This window comes from Neoarius graeffei, chromosome 5 (assembly GCF_027579695.1).
Source record: "Neoarius graeffei isolate fNeoGra1 chromosome 5, fNeoGra1.pri, whole genome shotgun sequence".
NCBI classification, from domain to species: domain Eukaryota; kingdom Metazoa; phylum Chordata; class Actinopteri; order Siluriformes; family Ariidae; genus Neoarius; species Neoarius graeffei.
In genome coordinates this window covers 13758313-13781129 of record NC_083573.1, presented here as the reverse complement: position 1 = coordinate 13781129, position 22817 = coordinate 13758313, and the positions used below count along the sequence as shown (strand labels likewise).

At 41.4% G+C, this 22817-nt stretch overlaps 1 protein-coding gene across 2 annotated transcripts in view; it reads left to right on the top strand.

Moving 5' to 3' along the window:
• The first annotated feature begins 2022 nt into the window (after positions 1–2022).
• Positions 2023–22817, top strand: part of bcam (basal cell adhesion molecule (Lutheran blood group)) — a 120388-nt gene continuing 99593 nt past the window's right edge. Inside the window, exon 1 of one of the 2 annotated variants that reach the window (XM_060921231.1) lies at positions 2023–2217. In XM_060921231.1, the coding sequence (XP_060777214.1) occupies positions 2154–2217 (64 nt within the window). In that variant the 5' untranslated portion in view covers positions 2023–2153. The remainder of the gene's footprint in view (positions 2218–22817) is intronic. The other variant, XM_060921230.1, reaches the window with a different exon arrangement.

Below are 22817 nucleotides of genomic sequence, written 5' to 3'. Positions count from 1 at the left end.
AAAAGAATATAGTGGTGTTCCCAAGTATAGTGGCATTTTTCACCGTCATTTTGCCTGTTTGCTTACATTCTAAGCATAAATGATTTTGTCGGCTGTTTCGTACCAAGTTTTTATTTGCTGAATTTGCAAAAAAAAAAATGCTCTGTTTCTCAAAATCCAGTGAATGTGGATAGAATAAAACCGTTATTTCACTCGGTGCTACGTGCCTTGTCAGCAATCAGCTCATGTATGTGTGTGTGTGTGTGTATATATATATATATATATATATATATATATATATATATATATATATATATATATAATGAGATATATAAAAAACTGCAACCATGCTATTACAAATTGTCTTCCTACGAACTTTCACGTATAATGAACTAAGTTTGTGTTCCCCGCTTTTAATAACAATGAGTTGGAGTCTTAAAAAAAAATCACTGTCACACCCATGTGCATTGGTGCTGCGTATTCCGAGTACCATTAGAACGAATTACTATGCACCTGTTCTGGATTAGAGTGCAATCACAGCGCGCACTTATAAGGACTCTCTAAACACACAGACTTGGCAAAGTATATCCGCTGTAACTTGTCTCACGTTACCAAGCCTTGTATCTTTGTTTTGCCTTTCTGGTTTTGACTTTGTTTTGGGTATTTAGACTCTGCCTTTCGTCTTTTGTCTTTCGTCTCCACCATTTTTGTTTGTGTTCTGTTTGTGCCTCGCTTGACCATTGCCCGTTTCACAATCCTGCTTTTGTTTGACATATTTGAACTGTTTACCTGTCTGTTTTGTAAATAAACACTCTTCCTGCAATTACATCCATCATTCACCTGCTTACGTGACACACTGAGCCATGCGTTCCTCTTCCCACCAGAGGCAAGCAAGTAGTAATCAAGTCCACAGTCAGGTTAACAATACGTGTTAATGCTGTAAAACTAAGGCTTAGCTAGCCTAGGTTAGGTTTTGATCACTAACAATTATCGAGAATAGCTGGATGGCTAATGGCTGCTGATACCGCAAAACTTAACACACTTACACTGACAGTGTTTTTATACTCCTCGCCCCATCCAGCCCCACAGATGGGTCTCTCTCTCTCTCTCTGGCCACTTTATTAGGTACCTCCATCCACCTGCTGTGTTATGCAGTTCTCTAATCAACCGATCCCTTGACAGCAGCACAATGCATCAAATCTCATCTCATCTCATTATCTCTAGCCGCTTTATCCTTCTACAGGGTCGCAGGCAAGCTGGAGCCTATCCCAGCTGACTACGGGCGAAAGGCGGGGTACACCCTGGACAAGTCGCCAGGTCAATTTAGAGTCACCAGTTAACCTAACCTGCATGTCTTTGAACTGTGGGGGAACCGGAGCACCCGGAAGAAACCCACGCGGACACGGGGAGAACATGCAAACTCCACACAGAAAGGCCCTCGCCGGCCACGGGGCTCGAACCTGGACCTTCTTGCTGTGAGGCAGCAGCGCTAACCGCTACACCACCGTGCATCAAATCATGCAGATACAAATCAAGAGCTTCAGTTGATGTTCACAATGTTCAGACATCAGAATGGGAAAAACTGTGATCTCAAAGTGTGACTTTCTTTCGGCTGGACTGGTTTGAGTATTTCAGAAACTGCTGATTTGCTCCGAGACAAAACAAACAGTCTTGACACAGAATGGTGCGAAAAACAAAAAACACTGAGCGAGCGACAGTTCTGTGGGTGGAAACGAACACCTTGATCAGAAAGGTCCGAGGAAAATGGTTTGAGGTTTTGTTTTTTTTTTTTTGGCCAGGAAGGATCTAGCAACTCATAGCAACTCTTTACAACCGTGATGAGCAGAAAAGCATCTCAGCATGTGTATACATTTGTAATCAGCTATTTCTGTTCCATATGAGTGTCTGTGGTGTTCTCGTGCTGGGAACATGCTCACTGAGGGGAGCTTAAGGTGGAGGAGGAGGAGGAGGAGGTGGAGGGTCACCTTTTGTGCGAATACATCAACCAAAGGCACCGCCTGCCGCCCGCATCTCAAGTTTCTCTGAGCGCAGAGGCAGCGGGTGAGTGTGCGTGTGTGCGCGTGTGAGAGAGAGAGAGAGACGCAGAGTAAGAGCGGACTTCACACAGCCGAGTATTCAAGAGAAGAAAGAAGTGGAGTAGTTGGAAAGTGATCATGGAGAGGATGATATCAGGACTCATGTGGCTCGCCTGCGTCCCACTCTTCTTTACACTGCACGGTAAGCCGAGTTCACACCACCACAACTTAATTATTTGCCCCCTCCTTCTTATTCGTCTTATTCTTGAATTGTCTGTCTGTTTAACCTATTTTTTTCATAATTTCTTTTTCTCAATAAATATATACATATATTTTTTTTTATTATTTTAGTCATCTTAGAATAAATGAATGAAGATTTTTATGGCGCTTTATTTCATTTTCCCGTTCGTCCGCTTGGGTTGCCAGATTGAGCGATTTTCCTGTTCAGTGCTGCACAATTTATATATCCCAATATGGAATGAAATGACTTCTTATGATTTTATAAATATAGTTTTAAATCTTAAAGCGTGATTGTATGATTCAGAGAAAAATTCAAGATGGATAATGGGTGTGCTCAATCTGGCAACCCTGTAGTGCTTCAGGGCAATAACCTGCTCCTTCACCTGCATATCTCTCTCCCTTTTATTTATATATATATATATATATATATATATATATATATATATATATATATATATATATATATATGTGTGTGTGTGTGTGTGTGTGTATATATATATATATATATATATATATATGTGTGTGTGTCAATGAGAGAGAAAAGTGTTTGCTGTAGTGTGAAGTGCATTAAGTGTGCGTGTTTGATGCAGGTCTTTTCAGCAGCCTGCAGGAAGCTCATGTTCATGTTTCACAGAAAGAAAGAACAACGTGCTGAATTAATACCTTCAGTTTTCGACTGTAGTGGTAGTCATATTGTATTGCATTAGTGCTCAGTTGTGTGCTTCTCCAACCACTGCAGTTCTCAGCTCCCCGAGAACACACCACATTTGAGTGAGACACTGATTCTTTCGAGCAGGTGTGTGGAGTTAGGGTTGGAGCAGCCGAGATCTCCAGCAGAACAGTTGGTGTCCACTGACCGACATGAACAGAGCTGATTTATAACGACGTGCTCATGGATCGGTCTCCCATCTAACATTTGATCACTGTTTGTTAGATAATGAGAGTGATATAACCTGTTGATGCACAAAAATAGCCCCAGGAGCATGCTCCACTGATGTATTAACTCTGACACTGTTTTGTTGGAGTGTGGGCAGGATTTCGACTTGCACAGAAAAGCATATTAGTCATGTGTTTTGTTGTGTAAACTATGGCAAAGTGTAATGATTTCAACTGAATGGCCCTGGGTTCTTAAACACATTCAGATCCATTTCAAGGTCTCTCTTTATCTCGTCTTCCTGCTCCTGTTGGCTTTGCGAGATTACCTCTCCACCCCTTCACGCTATCATCACACCTGTTTATCTCCACCTACAGCCCTGTATCTTTTGGCTTCATTCATTTTGTTGTACTCTTCCCCTACACTTCTGACCTGTCCTTGCTGCTGTTTAAGTAGCTTTTCTGTTTGTTTTTTACCCCTTCTCTTTTACTGTCTCTAAATCTATTAAAGAAAAATATCAGACTATAAGGTAGCTTTCTGAATTGACATGCACCTTAATTGAGACTTGGTACTTGTCCTGGGGTGGGTTTCCCAAAAGCATCGTAGCACAAAGATCATCATTAAATGGTCTAGCGAACATCCCAATGAACACTTTTTCTCCTAGTTGAGATGCTATTCGCATTAAGAAGCTTTTGGGAAACCCACCCCTGACTGGTTGGATGCTGGTGTTCTACATCGTTTGTATTTCTGTCCTGTTTACAAGGCTTTGGGGTGCCAAAGAGACCCGAGTTTTTCCTCTGAGCAGGTGCTAGAATGTGACAACTTCACCAAGTGTTTAGACTTAAAAATGACCCATCTTTCTTTCAATTCCCATCAGTGAGCACAATGCACACCTGTCACACTCTCAAATTTTTCATCCTCGAAATGTCTGAGTCCAGGTTGGTGCTTCAAAGGATGTTACAGATCAATTTCATGCTGTCTTCATGCACAGAGGCGCTGGTGATGTGAGGTGCATTCATGATCACAAACAGAGGTCGGATGCTTGCGACACTCGGAAAACACCACGCTTCCCCTCTTTGTGTTTTCCAGGCTTATTTCCCGCACTCATTTCCTCGCTTTAAATTCTCCTCAAGATTCAACCCCTTCCTCTTTTCCACCTTTCCATCTAGCGCGCGCGCACACACACACACACACACACATACACACACTAACTACCCCCCACAGCCATCAGTAATTATTATGGCATTAGGGAGCCTTCAAATGAAAAACCTGCTCTTTCATCTGGGCCAAAAAGATAAAAGCCAAAACCAATTTTAAGGACCTTTCCAGGCTCAGAGGCCACCAGCTCAGGCAGAGGCGCACATCCACTTCCGCGCGCACACATTCATTTGAACATGCATTTGCACCTTATGATAACAGTGAGTTGGGATAGTAATGCTGTCCGCTTGGGTACTCGCTGGTGCGGTGAAGCTGTGTGGGGGAGAGGGGGAAGGAAGGTCAGTTTGTAGACTGTGATTTTCCATGTAACTCTGGGCCTCTGACTTTCTTATTAGCTGTGGTTCAGGAGGGGAATCAGCCTGGAATGAGAGGCATTCAGCTGTGGACAGGCTATGTCTCGCCCCCTGACTCTCTACTTCCCCTATATGCTCTCTCTCTCTGTCTCTGACACACAGGTGGTCAACAGTGGCTTGCTACAGAACTTAAGCATGCTGGTGCACTGGTGTGAATCAAACAAACCAATATGGCACCTTGGTGTGATGCTGTGTACCATTCATCATGAACACACCACATTTTCATGGCATTTAAAATCCCTCCATTCTTGCATAATAAATTACACTGTGAGGCTTTTTTTGTTTTGTCAATTCATTCATTTCTTTCCAGTCACTGAGGAGAATAAAGAAGACTATGAAGTAGAGGCAGCATGGTGGTGTAATGGTTAGCACTGTCTCCTCACAGCAAGAAGGCTCTGGGTTCAAGCTGACAAGGGCCTTTCTTTGTGGAGTTTGCATGTTCTCCCCGTGTCTGCGTGGGTTTCCTCCGAGTGCTCCAGTTTCCCCCACAGTCCAAAGACACACATGTTAGACTAATTGACGGCCCTAAATTGACTGAGTGTGAATGGTGGTTTGTCTCTCTGTGTCAGTCCTGCAATGATCTGGCGACTTGTCTAGGGTGTACCCCTCCTCTCGCCCACAGTCAGCTGGAATAGGATCCAGCTTGCCTGCGACCCTGCACAGGATAAGCGGTTACGGATAATGGATGGATGGACTATGAAGTACTAAATGTGGCATGTTCAGTGATCCTATAGCACTATTATGACCTGTCAGAAATGAGCGTTTCTAAGCGTTTGTAAGCATAGGCAGCATTTCTACAACAATACAGTGGTGCTTGAAAGTTTGTGAACCCTTTAGAATTTTCTATATTTCTGCATAAATATGACCTAAAACATCATCAGATTTTCACACAAGTCCTAAAAGTAGATAAAGAGAACCCAGTTAAACAAATGAGACAAAAATATTATACTTGGTCATTTATTTATTGAGGAAAATGATCCAATATTACAGATCTGTGAGTGGCAAAAGTATGTGAACCTCGAGGATTAGCAGTTAATTTGAAGATGAAATTAGAGTCAGGTGTTTTCAATCAATGGGATGACAATCAGGTGTGAGTGGGCACCCTGTTTTATTTAAAGAACAGGGATTGATCACAGTCTGATCTTCACAACACATGTTTGTGGAAGTGTATCTTGTGTGCTTAGGGTCGTTGTCTTGCTGCATGACCCACCTTCTCTTGAGATTCAGTTCATGGACAGATGTCCTGACATTTTCCTTTAGAATTCGCTGGTATAATTCAGAATTCATTGTTCCATCAATGATGGCAAGCCGTCCTGGCCCAGATGCAGCAAAACAGGCCCAAACCATGATACTACCACCACCATGTTTCACAGATGGGATAAGGTTCTTATGCTGGAATGCAGTGTTTTCCTTTCTCCAAACATAACGCTTCTCATTTAAACCAAAAAGTTCTATTTTGGTCTCATCCGTCCACAAAAATTTTTCCAATAGCCTTCTGGCTTGTCCACGTGATCTTTAGCAAACTGCAGACGAGCAGCAATGTTCTTTTTGGAGAGCAGTGGCTTTCTCCTTGCAACCCTGCCATGCACACCATTGTTGTTCAGTGTTCTCCTGATGGTGGACTCATGAACATTAATATTAGCCAATGTGAGAGAGGCCTTCAATTGCTTAGAAGTCACCCTGGGGTCCTTTGTGACCTCGCCGACTATTACACGCCTTGCTCTTGGAGTGATCTTTGTTGGTCGACCACTCCTGGGGAGGGTAACAATGGTCTTGAATTTCCTCCATTTGTACACAATCTGTCTGACTGTGGATTGGTGGAGTCCAAACTCTTTACAGCTGGTTTTGTAACTTTTTCCAGCCTGATGAGCATCAACAACACGTTTTCTGAAGTCCTCAGAAATCTCCTTTGTTTGTGCCATGATACACTTCCACAAACATGTGTTGTGAAGATCAGACTTTGATAGATCCCTGTTCTTTAAATAAAACAGGGTGCCCACTGACACCTGATTGTCATCCCATTGATTGAAAACACCTGACTCTAATTTCATCCTTCAAAATAACTGCTAATCCTAGAGGTTCACATACTTTTGCCACTCACAGATATGTAATACTGGATCATTTTCCTCAATAAATAAATGACCAAGTATAATATTTTTGTCTCATTTGTTTAACTGGGTTCTCTTTATCTACTTTTGGACTTGTGTGAAAATCTGATGATGTTTTAGGTCATATTTATGCAGAAATATAGAAAATTCTAAAGGGTTCACAAACTTTCAAGCACCACTGTATCTAATAAATATTTAGACTTAACATCAAGTACTGACTTTAATTATGACTCTTGATCCACTGCTACTGTGAACAGGATGAAGTAGTTATGAAAATGAATGAATGAACAAGTAGTTATGTCCACCAAGGAGGTTGTTTTTTGGATGCGGTTTATCTGTCAAGATTGCGCAAAACCAACCCGATTTCCTTGAAATTTGGTGGAAGGATGCAGCTTGGGCCAAAGAAGAACCCATTAAATTTTTGAACGATCCAAGTAACAGGGCCGATCCACTCATTGAGTTTCACTGATGATGCGAGATACAGCGTTTCCACTTATCTGTAAGCGGAAGCCAAAGCCAATCCTAGCTGACTTTGGGCAAGAGGCACCCAAAGGTGGAGTTTACATTAGACCGTATAAGCGGATCATCAGATTAACGTTTTTAAAACGATTAGTGTGCACACAGCAACGCCAATACATGATTCGCATGCACATAGCAACGCCAATACATGGATACGCTCGGCTCCGCAGGCATCCTGCGCTCCAAATCACTCCGCCCTGAACAACGGGTGCCCTCTGGAGGGTGCACACTCCGGCCCTGCGCAGCTCACAGAGCGCTCGAGTATAGCGCACGAGCAGTGATTTGGGACTGAGCCGCTTTGTGTGTGATCCCAGTGCATATCACTTACCACTTGCAAGTGGAAGGATGACAAGCCTAAAGACAATCATAACTACACAATGGGCAGTATTTGCATCAGTATTTGCAGTATTTTCATACTTTTATACTCTTTAATGAAAGGTGATAGAAGGCGGAAGTCCGCGCCGTTTTTCAGCAGTCGCGTCACATGACCGACGCCAGCAAATCAGGAAGGTGGATGTCACAGTGACGTTGTCCAATGATGACGCCAGCTAGAGCTCAGCACAGCGTATCCGCGTATCCGCGTATTCTCAATGTTTACACAGCACCGGACCAGACACGATCTAGATTGAATACGTGGACCCTGGCGGATTCCCGTTTCCCGGCATTTCCAGGCGTTTTAATGTAAACGGACAGTGCATCCGCGAAGAAAACGAGACAGATATGGTCTAATGTAAACTTGGCCAAAGTCAAAGTACACCCTGGTCACCAGTCAATCACAGGGCTAACAAAGTGACAACCATTCACACTTACATTCACACCTATTGGCAATTTAGAGGAGCCAGAAAATGATCTGAGATATGAGAACAGACATCTCATCCATACCGGCCTACCTTTTAATATTTTTAAATTCTGGTACAGTACAGTTAAATAGACACTCAGGTAATATTACGGATTATCTCTGTCGAACCGTGTTGTCTGCTCTTCCACTTGTCTGTCTCTCTATGGGTGTTGCCAGCAACGTTGGTGTGCCATTGGGATCCGTAAGCATGCACTGATGTTTGAGGTGACTGACCATGTTTGCTTCTGTTTTTCATGGTCTGGCATTGATGACTATCCTATGATGGGCTTTTTTGAGGAGAAGTCCTGAGTCCTGAAATGTATGTTTCTGTGTGAGTGGCAAGTATGGAAAAAGCATTCACACAAATCCAGGGAGATCACTGCTAACATCCAGCCTTCACCAATGACGTTCTATTCACTTCAAAAAATGAAGCCCGTTTCCCTCCCTTCCATCATCCCCCTGTGAGTTTGTTGTGAAGATTTCTGGCTCTGCCAAGAGCTTCAGCGTTCAAACACTCTCCTCATACTACAAAGAGCTGGAGCTGGGTATAGACAGGCACAGAGGAAGCTCTCTGGCCTTTGATTCATCCAAGGCTCTATTTTTAAAGGTTGCCCTGTTATTATGGACATGCAGGAAACGCAGAGCAGAGGAAAAAAGAGAGCATCAGTGGCGGTAGTCTAAAGGACGGCCTTGAAAGTGGTGTGAATGGGATGAGGATTGTGTCTTAGAAGCTCTTTGGGGAGAAGGATCCATTTAGCAGTGGAGGTTACAGCATGATGGGTAATGATGGTCATGGGGTCTCCTTTGGGGGAAAAAAATATTGCTTGTTCCTAAGTGGCCTTGTTTATGAACTAATAGGAACCATTGTACATTAGTGAAAGATATCCTCTCCCCTTGTTCCATTAGATGTGGATCAATATGGAACTAAGCATTAGATGTGCCTGATTGATCTGTTTTCTCATTGTTTTCATATTTATCACCATTGGGTACCAAACTGTTCCCTTTCTATTTATAACTCTTCACTTTCCTTCTTGTTTCAGGTAAGTATCACAAATACATTTGTGCCAAACACTAGTGACTTAGGACTCTCTGTCTTGTCTGGGGTACCTCCCACACCTGGTGTAACTTTAACACAAACAGGTCAAAATGCCATGGTATGTTGAAACAGGCTTGGAGTAACAACTCCTCAAACATTCCCTTCCTCCACTAGACTGTGTCCATTGTCTTGTTCATCTCAGCAGGCAAACATTCCCTGGAGATCAGCATGTTCGCGCAAGGGGAATAAAAGGTTTTATAGCCTAGAGCTGATGGCTGTTTGGTTAGCTGAATGCACCCTTGAGCCAAAGGATCCACCGCCCCCTCTCAAGAGTTCCGTTCGGGTGGGGTCTCTCCTGAGATACTAGATGTGGTTTGAGGCAATTCTCATTCCAATATATTGCAGTCAGACTGTATTAGATATCACTTTAGGAGGAGGGTTCTGATAATCAGGCATGTGATTCAGCTACTGCAATATTAAACATATCATTATAGCAGACACTCGGCTGTAAATACAGCTCTGATCATTGCGTTGGAGTCATGTGACAAAATGGATAAAAGGGTCTTGTAAATTCTTTACTCTTGTTATCAAAAGCTGCGTATGTGTTTATCAGGCACAGCTTGGTCCGGTCATTAAATGTAACTAGTTAACAGACAGGGCGGCATAGTGGTTAGCATTGTTGTCTCACAGCAAGAAGGTTCTGGGTTCAAGCCCAGTGGTCGACAGGAGCATTTCTGTGTGGAGCTTGCATGTTCTCCCTGTGGGTTTTCTCTGGGTGCTCCAGTTTCCCTCACAGTCCAAAGACATGCAGGTTAGGCTAATTGGAGGCTCTAAATTGACCGTGAGTGTGAATGGTTGTTTCTGTGTCAGCCCTGTGGTGATCTGGCGACTTGTTCAGGGTGTACCCTGCTTCTAACCCATAGTCAGCTGGGATAGGCTCCAGCTTGCCCGTGACCCTGCACAGGACAAGCAGTTACGGACAATGGATGGATAGTTAACAGGCAGTGACCTTGCCTAGCTAGTATCAATAGCGACCTAGCTATCCTTGACAGTTCCGTCTTTTCTGTTTAAATTGCCTAGTTGCATTTATAAATGAGTCGCTAACATGCCAAGCAATTAATTGTTTGCAGCGAATTCGAAAAATGGTTGTACAACAATGCTAAATTTCACATATCTAAAGAATTTCATTTTGGTTAAAACTGTTCCCCAGTCGGACTTGAGCATTACCAAGTGCTTACAATGTAGCCAGACTCAAGCTCCATCTCTGACACATAGAGTAGCAAGTGGGTGGTACTGACTTCTCCCTGATCTAGTCGTCCTTAGCTAATGACTACTGAGGAGAACAAAATCCTGCTATCCTGCCCACCCAATGAGAGCATCGCCATCTGTGCACTTGGGTTTGGGCCCAACTGTTGCGGCAAAAATTTCCACCGCCCAGCCAACAGAGCTACATATGCGATTGGCCGAATCTTAGCCAGTTTGTGGATTTGTTTTGGCTCAACAATCACTGGATATGCCAAAGTCCACCAAAACACAGCTTGCTGCACCAACATACTGATGTATACGTGCAGTACATATACACATACAGTATACAGTACATAACATGTATAGTACCTAATTTGATACAACTTGATGTGCTATAAAAGACCTACCAAGTTAACCAAGTCAAGTCAGATATTAAGTGTGGAATAAAACAGACAGTCGAAGGCTATTTATTTCTCTCATACCACAGTGAGTTGGTAATGATGGCCATCTGTAGGCATATCAGGTGAAAATTCAAATTCAGTCCAAATTGCTTGAAACACATCTCACTGAATTCAGAATTGAATGCTTGAGATATTACAAATCAAAGATTGAAGAAACAGCTTAATTTTTAAAAAACTGCCGTAATATTCTGTATGAGGATCACATGGTCCAAAATGGGCCTCATTAATGACTGAGATCAAGAGTTTTTTCTTAATAACTTTTCTATTTTTCAAGATATTTACATGGAAATTGCCAGGCACATAGATGGTTGTATACGGAATACGAAGTTTGAAAAATTAGTAAAAACAAATCATGCAAATTTGTATTTAATTAGTATTAATTATGCCAATTAGGTAAAAGCATTAAATCAGTACACTCAGTAAAAAAGTAATAAAAGAATATTTCTGATACCCTCTTTGTGCTCTGGAGGCCTTTGTATTTCTCAAAAGTAAGGCATACTAGTGTTTATATGAAAGAATATAAATGATAATATTCACAGCTTTCAAGGCGAGCCTTGAAAAAGCTGTGTGATCCACATCCAATAAACAATTCACATTAACCGAAGTGGAATTGATACTCACGTTTCTGACTTCCGGTTTTTTTAAATCTCATTCCGACCACGAAGATCTCAGTATTTTTCATCAAACCAACTACAGTTATATTCTAAAATAGTTATTTATGTACATGAATCAGTTTGATTTGAAAAAATAAGTAGGTAAAGTTAGGAAAACTCACTTCAGAGTCTCCCGTGAATCATATCAAAACTAGCAGATGGAAAATTTTGTTGAATACTTCATCAGAAACAGTGAGAGCGAGAGAACATCGCTATAAAAGTTAGCTGATTGATATGAGTAATCCAGTCGGAAACTGATCAGAAGAGAGGGAGAGAGATCCTGAGTGCTTTCCCGTGAATCATAATGCACCGGCAGTTTCCCGACATCCCGTGAGCAGAGTGTACTCTGTTGTACCAACTTCAACCTGCCATTACTCCCAAAATACTGAACAGATCTTAACAAGAGAAATTTCTTTGGAACACAGAAATGATTAGCTTTTTAATGATCGTATTCACGATAGAAAATATTCATACGTTCTATCTGTTTATAGTTTAATGTTGTGGAAAGTCTATAAAACTAGTTAGTTCCAGTTATCACATATGTTGGACCAGCTCTTCTTTACTGACCATTTTCAGGTTTATAAGACAAAAACGTAACTTCTCAGGTTATCGAGAAACATGGAAAGCGCAATGCCGTAAACTTGCTGAGCACTGACATTGGAGTCTCCGTCCATACATGTTAAACACTTCCCTGCAGAAAGCATCACCATATCAACAACTATTCAAGTCAATCTTTATTTTAGACTCACAAGAGTCCATCATGTAGAAAAATAAAATCATCTAATGAAAAAAAAAATCACATACACTACCGTTCAAAAGTTTGGGGTCACTTTGAAATTTCCTTATTTTTGAAAGAAAAGCACTGTTCTTTTCAATGAAGATCACTTTAAACTAATCAGAAATCCACTCTATACATTGCTAATGTGGTAAATGACTATTCTAGCTAAATTCCACTAAATGTCTGGTTTTTGGTGCAATATCTACATAGGTGTATAGAGGCCCATTTCCAGCAACTATCACTCCAGTGTTCTAATGGTACAATGTGTTTGCTCATTGCCTCAGAAGGCTAATGGATGATTAAAAAACCATTGTACAATCATGTTAGCACAGCTGAAAACAGTTTAGCTCTTTAGAGAAGCTATAAAACTGACCTTCCTTTGAGCAGATTGAGTTTCTGGAGCATCACATTTGTGGGGTCGATTAAATGCTCAAAATGGCCAGAAAAATGTCTTGACTATATTTTCTATTCATTTCACAACTTATGGTGGTAAATAAAAGTGTGACTTTTAATTGAAAACACAATTGTCTGGGTGACCCCAAACTTTTGAACGGTAGTGTATGAGAGCATAACAACTTCAGCAAAAGACCAGTAATCAATCAATTATCTGTATAGATTATATGTATAGATTATATCGGCATGTTTTCCTGAACATGACGTATGAACAGGTGAACATGCATTCTCTTGCATGAAATTAGTATAAAAATTAATGTAGATATAAATATCTTATGCCACATTATTGACATGTTGCAAAAAAATAAAGCAAAAATCCGAATCCTCATCTCCAATATACTAGTCCGAGTCATCAGCGCTCAAGTCCAAGTCAAGTCACGAGTCCTGAAAATTAGGACACGAGTCGGACTCGAGTACTACAACCCTGCCATGCCATATTGTGAACGTACTTTCAATCATCGTTGAAGACCAGCACTACATGGGCTAAGAATGACCAAATCGTCTGCATATATGAGATGATTAATGACAGAGTTTCCAACCAGGCATCCTGTATTACATCTATTCAATTGGCTTGACAAGTTATCTAAATATACATTAAATAAAACAGGAGACAGGATACCACCTTGACGAACACCATTACTTAAATGAAAAGGGGTAGATATAGCGCACCCCCATTTGACCCGCATTGTTTGATGGACATACCAAAAGACTAGCAGTCTAAGTCAATTGTCTTTATTAAAAAAAAAAAAAGACCTCCCCCCCAAAAAAACTACTTTATTTCCAGTCGGTTTATTATTAGGCTGAGATCATACAGTGTCTACCATACAAGTCACTGTGAATGTGGTGTTAGTATAGAAATTACATATTGGAACAAATGCTTAATATAAACCTGTGGTTTGAATTACAGCCTGCACTACACTCAGAGTCGTGCTGGTCTCGAAACTCAGAATGGAGAATTCAACAGCATAGTGATAGAAAGCAGACCATCCATTGTTGTTTTTTTTTTTCTTTCTTTCTTTCATTCTGGATTTACATATAGCACACAAAAAAACCCCAACCCAGACCTGTTTCCTTGCAACATGTTTCATGGTTTTTAATCTGGTTAATGAGTAACAGGTTATAAGAAACCTCTCCAGGGACAATGGTGCCTTTTTTTTTTCTTTTTTTTTTTTTGCTCTAATGGTCCAAGAACTCGGAGCCCCATAAAGCATTTTGAATTTGGAGTCAATGCAAATGTCACACCCAGGTCGGACAACCTGTAACTTGTCTTCTGAAGAATGGTAATAAAAAACCGACTGGAAATAAAGTCCTGAAGTGTATGAGTTCCACCTCTGATAAACGTTCTCACGTGTTAAACATTTGAAGTCTTACTCTTCTTTTTTTTTTTTTTATGAAACAAGATGTGCGCTACAGAATCGGGATAAGGACTTGTGTGTGTGAGAGAAGGTGTTTCCCGCTTTCACTGCAATGGATCAGGTAGCAGATTGTATGTCCTCCTGAAGCTGCATGTTCAGTTCAGGTGATTCCCTCCAGGAGATCGGAGCTTCACCCAGCCTGTCTCTTCGACCCTCATGGAACCTGTATGAACTTGACTTGGTAAAAACTAGCAGTATTGAGTTACCGGAAATATCCATGATGTGAACCATGACTTGAACTATGTCTCTCAGCCACCCTTTTCCTTTCTGCACTTTTATGCAGTGACTGATTAACAGATCAGTGAGTGGAGAGTTTGAGCTTGTATTCTTAATCAAAATCCCAGGCTCAGCAGTCGAATGGTGGCTAAAGAACCTAGAAGTAGATGCTAGTGAGTGCAAGCGCCATTCTCATTCTCCGTTTGATTGACACCTCGACTCATAATCATATTCAAGCCCACGGCGGATGATCTCGCATTCACTCCCAGCGTGACCTAGGCCAGTAGGTGCTTTCTCTAGTCTACGGGCAGCTAGAAATGCTGAATTTTCTCTGCAGATGTGTTTATTCGGATAACCTCGGGTCAAACCGAATCCTGGGAAATTCACACACTGAATTTTGACTCGAGATGTCAAATGAGGTGCGTGTTGTCAATCGTATCATGCCGTATTCTCAGTCGTGCTCTGGCAGTGCTCCCCAAGTGTATCGAATGAATCTTTATTACTTGATGTACTTGCTTGTAGCCATGAAAATAAAGTTTCCGGTCCATTATCAGTGGAAATGACGTTGATTAAATTACTTTCCTTTTTGAGCACTGTCAACCAAAGATTGGTAAACCGACAGGAAGTGCTCGGTGATATGCAAGAAACAGTATGACATAAACAGGAAATCCTGTCTTTTGCAGGTTCACAGAAGTACACAAAGAAGTGTGGATTTAACTAAAGGTTAATTGGAAAATTAATTGATGAAGGGAGGATTAAGATCAAATCTCTGCTGTGCATGTGCAGGGTATTAATGGATCAGGTCCAGTAGTTGAGAACCCTTCCTTATCATACTGTACCGGACAGTGTCCTGATTGCCCATGGGACACCCCCTCAATTAGCAGTTGGAGTGGCCATGTGTCGGTCCTGTGTGTGCCCGCGCATAGTGAAGCGCTTCTGTAGGGAGGGTTCGACATGAGACACATGTTCAGTAAGAACAGATGCTCACAATGCAGGAAGCAAGCATTCACTTTTGGCACCACATTTTTCCTCTCCCATTCCCTTCCTTCCTTGTCTCTTTGAGATGGTGCCTGCATTGCTAACTTGGGTGTGAGTGCGATACCTTTTTTTGGATAAAGAAACACACAAACACAGACTCATCCTTTTTTTTTTTGTTCTTCCTCTAAACCACCTTCCTTGCCGCAGTTTCCTCTTTGTCGATATCGCCTGGGATTACTAACTGTTCTAGTAACTACTGTATTACTAGTAACGTTCTAATATACAGTACCAGGCAAAAGTTTGGACACAAATTCATTCCGACAATATCTATCCGCTCCCCGGTTTTATTAATTTGTTCTGAATAGCATGACCTGCTCCTTATTAATGCATCACTGTGCTCTCATTTAGGCCACTGAAAACATTTGCATCTGATGGATATGAGCAATCGCGCTCTGATTGGCTACTCTACTACTAGGCTATCAGTTCATATATATCGTGAGTAGAGAAAAACAAAGTGTGTTGCTGAACCAACCGAGGACGAAATAAAAACTCTACTCAAAAACAAAACCCCAGAAATTGTTATGAAGTATTTAAAAGAAACAGAAATGGCTAAAAGAATATAGTCCCACCCCACTCCCCATCCCCAATATCTCCTGTTCCACACTCCAGCCCAGATGGTGGCGGTAATGCACCTTTTAAATTGGTTTGCCAATCATCAAAAAACCCTAAAGAAGAAGAAACCCCCCAAAAAATACACAGAAAAGCAAAAAAAAAAAAAGGAATAAAAGTATTTGATGGTAACAGCATATCTTTTTTTATTTTTCAAGAAATATCAAATTTTTCACAAATTGCTACTGTCATTTCGCCGGTTTGTTTACATTCTAAGCGGAAATGATTTTGTGGGACGTTTTGTATAAAGTTTTTTATTTATTGAATTTGCAACAAATAAAAATAAAAATACTCCTTTTTCTCAAAATCCAGTGAATGTGGATAGAATAAAACACTTTTTCCACTCAATCTCGTCATACATGGCTTATAGCCGGCTATCAGCTCATTTCATGGAATAACTGTAAAATATTTGTCTTTTCATGTCATGAGCAGGGATTCATACTTTCCATTGTAAATCTATGTTTTTTTGTGTGTGTGTTTTCACGGCATTAGAGCTGTGTTACTTCCACCTCCAGTGAAATCATGTGTATTCCCACTATTGTACTTTATTCCACTCTCTGCTGTCTGAACAATGCAATTACAGCTAGCAAAATCTAAGAGATGACACAGCCTGATAATAACCGCGGTTTGTTTTTTCCTTCATCGATTCCAAATCGTCGTAAATTTGCATCGTGATTTTATCATCACGTGATATATTGTTACATGCCTATTAAAGGTAGACTGCCTTTCAGATTTTAAGTGTAGGTCATAAAAAGAATTTTCCCTGACATCCAGTTATTTTTGTTTAGTGGACTGAAAGCTACTGAATTCGAATCAGGCTTCCAATTTTATTAGTTTTTTTTCCTAATAGGGCAATTAATGAGTTTAGGGCCACATGGCCCTAAATTCTCCACTATTTTTTCCTGCTTCACCATGACCCAATTCAAGATACTACGTCATGCATCATGTGATGGGCTTTCTCCGTTCGCACAAGGCATTGTGGGATACAAATTTGAAACAGGAGAGAAAATGGAGGACGTGAGTGTGCGAATGAAACATGAAAGACCGACTACAGTAACAGAAAGCGAGAAGAAAAGACGTTATGTTATATACGAAGGAAAGGAAACACAGGACCAAACTAATAAATATTGGCACTCAGCGAGCACCTCTGTGCGATCAGCTGTTCGTTTAGCGACAGAATGATGTAACTGTCAGTGCACAGTCAAAGGTAAACCTGCGCATGCGCACACGGACTTCCTCTGTCTGCTTGACTGTGCGAAGCGACCGATTTCATGCACATTATTTGCTTTAATCCCCTCAAATTAAATAACTTCCCAGCCACTGAATGGCCTGATATTTTGTGAGATATTACAGAAATAAACATACATCACAATGACCAAATTTCAGAGGGAACTAAATTTCACCGATTTTATGAAATCGAAAGGCCGTCTAGCTTTAACTGCACATCTTTCCTATTAGTTTCATTGTAGGCGCTGGAATCTAACCTTTCAAAAGACACCAATTTATTCAGTAATGCCCACATAGTCACATCTTGTTCACACTTGCAAAAGAACAAAGTAACTCGCTATCTTGTTTGTATCACTGCATTCTCTTAGAAATCACATTACACCAGGACTACTTCTAACCTCGTCTGCTTAGTGACGCAAATAACAACGTGAGGCTTCTGTTTTAAGTGTTACTGATATCTGAGGCTCTGTGGCTGCCTTTTTCCTTCTTTGTTTCTGTCTCCGTCCTGCATGCATGCTTGTAGATGTACATGGATATCAGTAAGATGAGCAAGACAAGGCCACATTGTTCAGGAATTCCTCAGGAGACTGGAATGCAGGTACATACTGTATGCAGGGTGATTAGACACAGAGTGAGGGAGCGTGGAAGAAAAGAGAGCGAGAGCAGCAGACAGAGGACGAAAAAGAAGGGAGTTTGGAATGGCAGAGGAGGTGAAGAGAGAAAGGAGTGGTAGAGATAGATGAGGATACAGGATGGGAGAGATCAGAGGGAGTGTGTGGGTTGGAAATGAGTTTTTATTAACAGGTCTTCCATTTTGTGTGTGTGTGTGTGTGTGTGTGTGTGTTTACTGGTCACTGTAAAGTACACATGAGAAACTGACCCAGGGTGTAGCGAAAGGGAGGATTCGAGATTGAATTTGGACTGCGGTTAAAAATAGGAACTCTGGGAGGTCCTGACATATCTATAAGTGTACCAGTCGATGATGGGATCTTCTGCGAGAGAGCAAGAGAAACTCGGAGCGACCATTTCAAGGCAGAAATGGAGGACGCCTGCCTTATGGCGTCTGTGGTCTTGTACATCTTACTTCCCTGCCAGTGTGAGCTCTGCTGCTTCTTTCAAATGCCAGGTGGCATCAAGCACCAAAGTGCCCTGGTGCCAGTATGCCCCTCCCCCGTCCAACACACGTGCGCACACACACACACACACACACACACACAGAGGGTGGTATGATCCCTGTCAAAGTCACCCCCTTTTCCAAAAGCCTTGTTGGCACAACCTTTCCTCAGGTGTAGCCAATCACTAAGCCGCATTTCCCCCTCGCCCCACTTCCTCCTCGGCCCATCTGTTTCCTGTGCGCCCAACAGTTATTCCCACAAACGAGCAGTCTGAGATATTTTCCTTCCCAAACTGATTTTCTCCGTTCATATTTTTGTTGCTGAATGTTGTCAGGAATGTTTCATTTCATTTCAATTCTCCGCTTTTCTGAAAGCTACTCAATCATATACTATATATATATATATATATATATATATATATATATATATATATATATATATATATATATATATATAAAATCAGTATTTGAATACGTCTTTTAATATTATTATTTGTACACCTTCCTTCTTTCTTGGCGGCACACACACACACACACACACCACACACACGGGACACTCGGAGCAGCTGGGAAACAGTTGGTCAGAGTGGCAGACAGAGAGCTCCTGTCACTAGGCAAGATGGCGGCATTGCCATGACATGATATACATCTCTGGTGCAGCATTTTCGTTTCTGCCATCTCGATGTTTTGCACTCTGTTTCTGCTTTGTTTTTGTTTGTGTCTTCTCTCTCTCTCTCTCTCTCTCTCTCTCTCTCACTCTCTTTGGGAATAAATGCTTGTGCGAGGGTTCTTTACAGAGTGTGAAGCGAGAAGAGAAGAGAGACAGCTGGACACACTGCTGCTCCGGATCAGCTTACACACCCTCCATGGCTCACGGCTTACTCTTTTCTTTCGACTCCATCCATCCCTTCTTTTCTTCTTTTCTCTGGAGCCACACTCCAGCTGAACAATATACTACGTCTTAATCTTTATCACAATGCTTGCGATACTGATGTTGAGGAACCTTGAACGAGCAATTATGATATTTAAATCAGATTGACTAGCTTTTTTTCGTGGCAAATCAGATATATTCCATTCAGATAGCATGATGTTGAACGAGTCAAAAACGACTTACACATTCTTTTCGGGTGTTCAACGCGTCTTTCTCTTTCAAAATTCTCTCAATTCGTTTTTAACAAACCAAACCTGGCGGCCATGCTCGTTTATAAATTGTCAGTCACTCGCTTTACATCTCTGTGTCTCTTTTTCAGTTTTTTTCAATATCCGTTGGTATGTTTTTCTCTTGTAAATATGCATGAAAAATATCTCATGAAGTTTTGGTAGCCTTTTGGGTGTTCAACGCGTCTTTCTCTTTCCTGGCGAACAAAGAAATGGTTGTGCGCATGTGCAGCAGAAAACTTTCTCACTGAATATTTGCATCAGCTCCGACATGTGACGTCATGTTGTCTTGAGAACCATGCAATATCGGAAAGCATATTCAACACTCCTTCTCCATTGGGTAGAGTGATGTCATACACGTAGGACAAGCGATATGCTAACAATATTGCATGCTATTGAACCAAATGAATGAAACCCGCTAGAAGGGAATAGAAAACGTTTTTATTCCATACAGGACCCTTTTTCCAGGGAATAAAAACATGTATTCTATTCCCTTCAAGTAGATTTATTGATAGCATACAATATTATCATATCGCTTATCCTATATGTATTACGCCACTGTACCCAATGGAGAATGAGCGTGCAATATTGTTGCAATATTGCACGTTGTCAAGACAACATGATATCATACGTCGGAGATGTAAAACTTCTGCGCTAGCGAGTGACCGTGACAATTTGTAAAGAAACATGGCTGCCAGGTTTGTTTCATTAAATATGGAAGATTTTGAGAGAATTTTGGCTGCCAGGTCGCGCCGTTGTGTGTAGCTGTCAATGTTGATTTTAAAAGTAACTAAGTAAATTTCACAGGGAAAATAATAATGATGAGAAGAAGAATATTTGGCTTGACTGCACTCGCGTTGGCCTTCACTAACACTACACCAGCTGGAAGGTAACTGGACTGCCGCGCTAACAGCACCGAGTCATGGGTAAGCCAGCATTGGCCTTTGAGAATGCTGATATGGCGAGAGTGTGTGCGCATCATCTCATCTCATTATCTCTAGCCGCTTTATCCTGTTCTACAGGGTCGCAGGCAAGCTGGAGCCTAGCCCAGCTGACTACGGGCGAAAGGCGGGGTACACCCTGGACAAGTCGCCAGGTCATCACAGGGCTGACACATAGACACAGACAACCATTCACACTCACATTCACACCTATGGTCAATTTAGAGTCACCAGTTATCCTAACCTGCATGTCTTTGGACTGTGGGGGAAACCGGAGCACCCGGAGGAAACCCACGCAGACACGGGGAGAACATGTAAACTCCGTACAGAAAGGCCCTCGTCGGCCACGGGGCTCGAACCCGGACCTTCTTGCTGTGAGGCGACAGCGCTAACCACTACACCACCATGCCGCCCATTGTGTATATAATAATAATAATAATAATAATGGCTGACTCATCTTCGACTCATTCAATATCATGCTAGCTGAATGGAATACAGTGCTCAGCGTAAATGAGTACACCCCCTTTGAAAAGTAACATTTTAAACAATATCTCAGTGAACACAAACAATTTCCAAAATGTTGACAAAGTTTAATATAACATCTGTTTAACTTATAACGTGAAAGTAAGGTTAATAATATAACTTAGATTACACATTTTTCAGTTTTACTCAAATTAGGGTGGTGCAAAAATGAGTACACCCCACAGCAAAAACTACTACATCTAGTACTTTGTATGGCCTCCATGATTTTTAATGGCAGCACCAAGTCTTCTAGGCATGGAATGAACAAGTTGGTGACATTTTGCAACATCAATCTTTTTCCATTCTTCAACAATGACCTCTTTTAGTGACTGGATGCTGGATGGAGAGTGATGCTCAACTTGTCCCTTCAGAATTCCCCAAAGAAAATAATTCCTTTACACCACAAAGGTGAAGGCTACAAGAAGATCAGCAAAGCTTTACTTATCAGTCAGAATACTGTAGCAAAAGTGGTACAAAAATTTAAGAAAGATGGAACTGCAACCATCTCACAGAGATGTCCAGGTCGTCCATGGAAGTTAACATCTTGACAGGAGTGTCTTCTGATGAGAAGGGTTGAAGAAAATCGGCATGCAAGTTCACTGCAGTTATCTAAAGAAGTAGAAAGCCAAACTGGGGTGATTATTTCCCGTGACGCAATACGGCGTACACTGCAGAGGAATGGCATGCATGGATGCCGTCCACGAAAGAAGCATCTCATAAAGCCCAGGCACAAAAAAGCCCACCTAGAGTTTGCCAGGGCCCATGCTGACAAAGATGAAGACTACTGGGACTCTATACTCTGGAGTGATGAGACCAAGATAAATATTTTTGGAACTGATGGCTTCAAAACTGTATGGCGTAGCAAAGGTGAGGAATACAAAGAAAAATGCATGGTGCCTACAGTGAAATGTGGTGGTGGCAGTGTCCTTATGTGGGGCTGCATGAGTGCTGCTGGTGTCGGGGAGCTGCATTTCATTGATGGCATCATGAATTCACAGATGTATTGCTCTATACTGAAAGAGAAGATGCTACCATCACTCCATGCCCTTGGTCGTTGTGCACTTTTCCAACATGACTAAACACACATCTAAGGCCACTGTTGGATTTCTGAAGAAGAACAGGGTTAAAGTGATCCAGTGGCCAAGTATGTCTCCTGATCTGAACCCAATCGAACACCTATGGGGAATTCTGAAGAGACAAGTTGAGCATCACTCTCCATCCAGCATCCAGTCACTAAAAGAGGTCATTGTTGAAGAATGGAAAAAGATTGATGTTGCAAAATGTCACCAACTTGTTCATTCCATGCCTAGAAGACTTGGTGCGGTCATTAAAAATCATGGAGGCCATACAAAGTACTAGATGTAGTAGTTTTTGTTGTGGGGTGTACTCATTTTTGCACCACCCTAATTTGAGTAAAACTGAAAAAATGTGTAATCTAAGTTATATTATTAACCTTACTTTCACGTTATAAGTTAAACAGATGTTATATTAAACTTTGTCTTGTCAACATTTTGGAAATTGTTTGTGTTCATTGAGATATTGTTTAAAATGTTACTTTTCAAAGGGGGTGTACTCATTTACGCTGAGCACTGTATATCTGATAGACCACTCAAAGCCAGCCAATATTATTTAAATATTACGTGAGCTGCCTGAACATCTCAGACATTTCAGAAATGTTTCTCGGTCAAATAATTGCAGATCAGTGTCAACTTTGGGACAAATCGCACGTTTGTTTTAACATGCGGAAAAACATTATAATGTGTCATGGGTTTTTTTTTGTCATCCA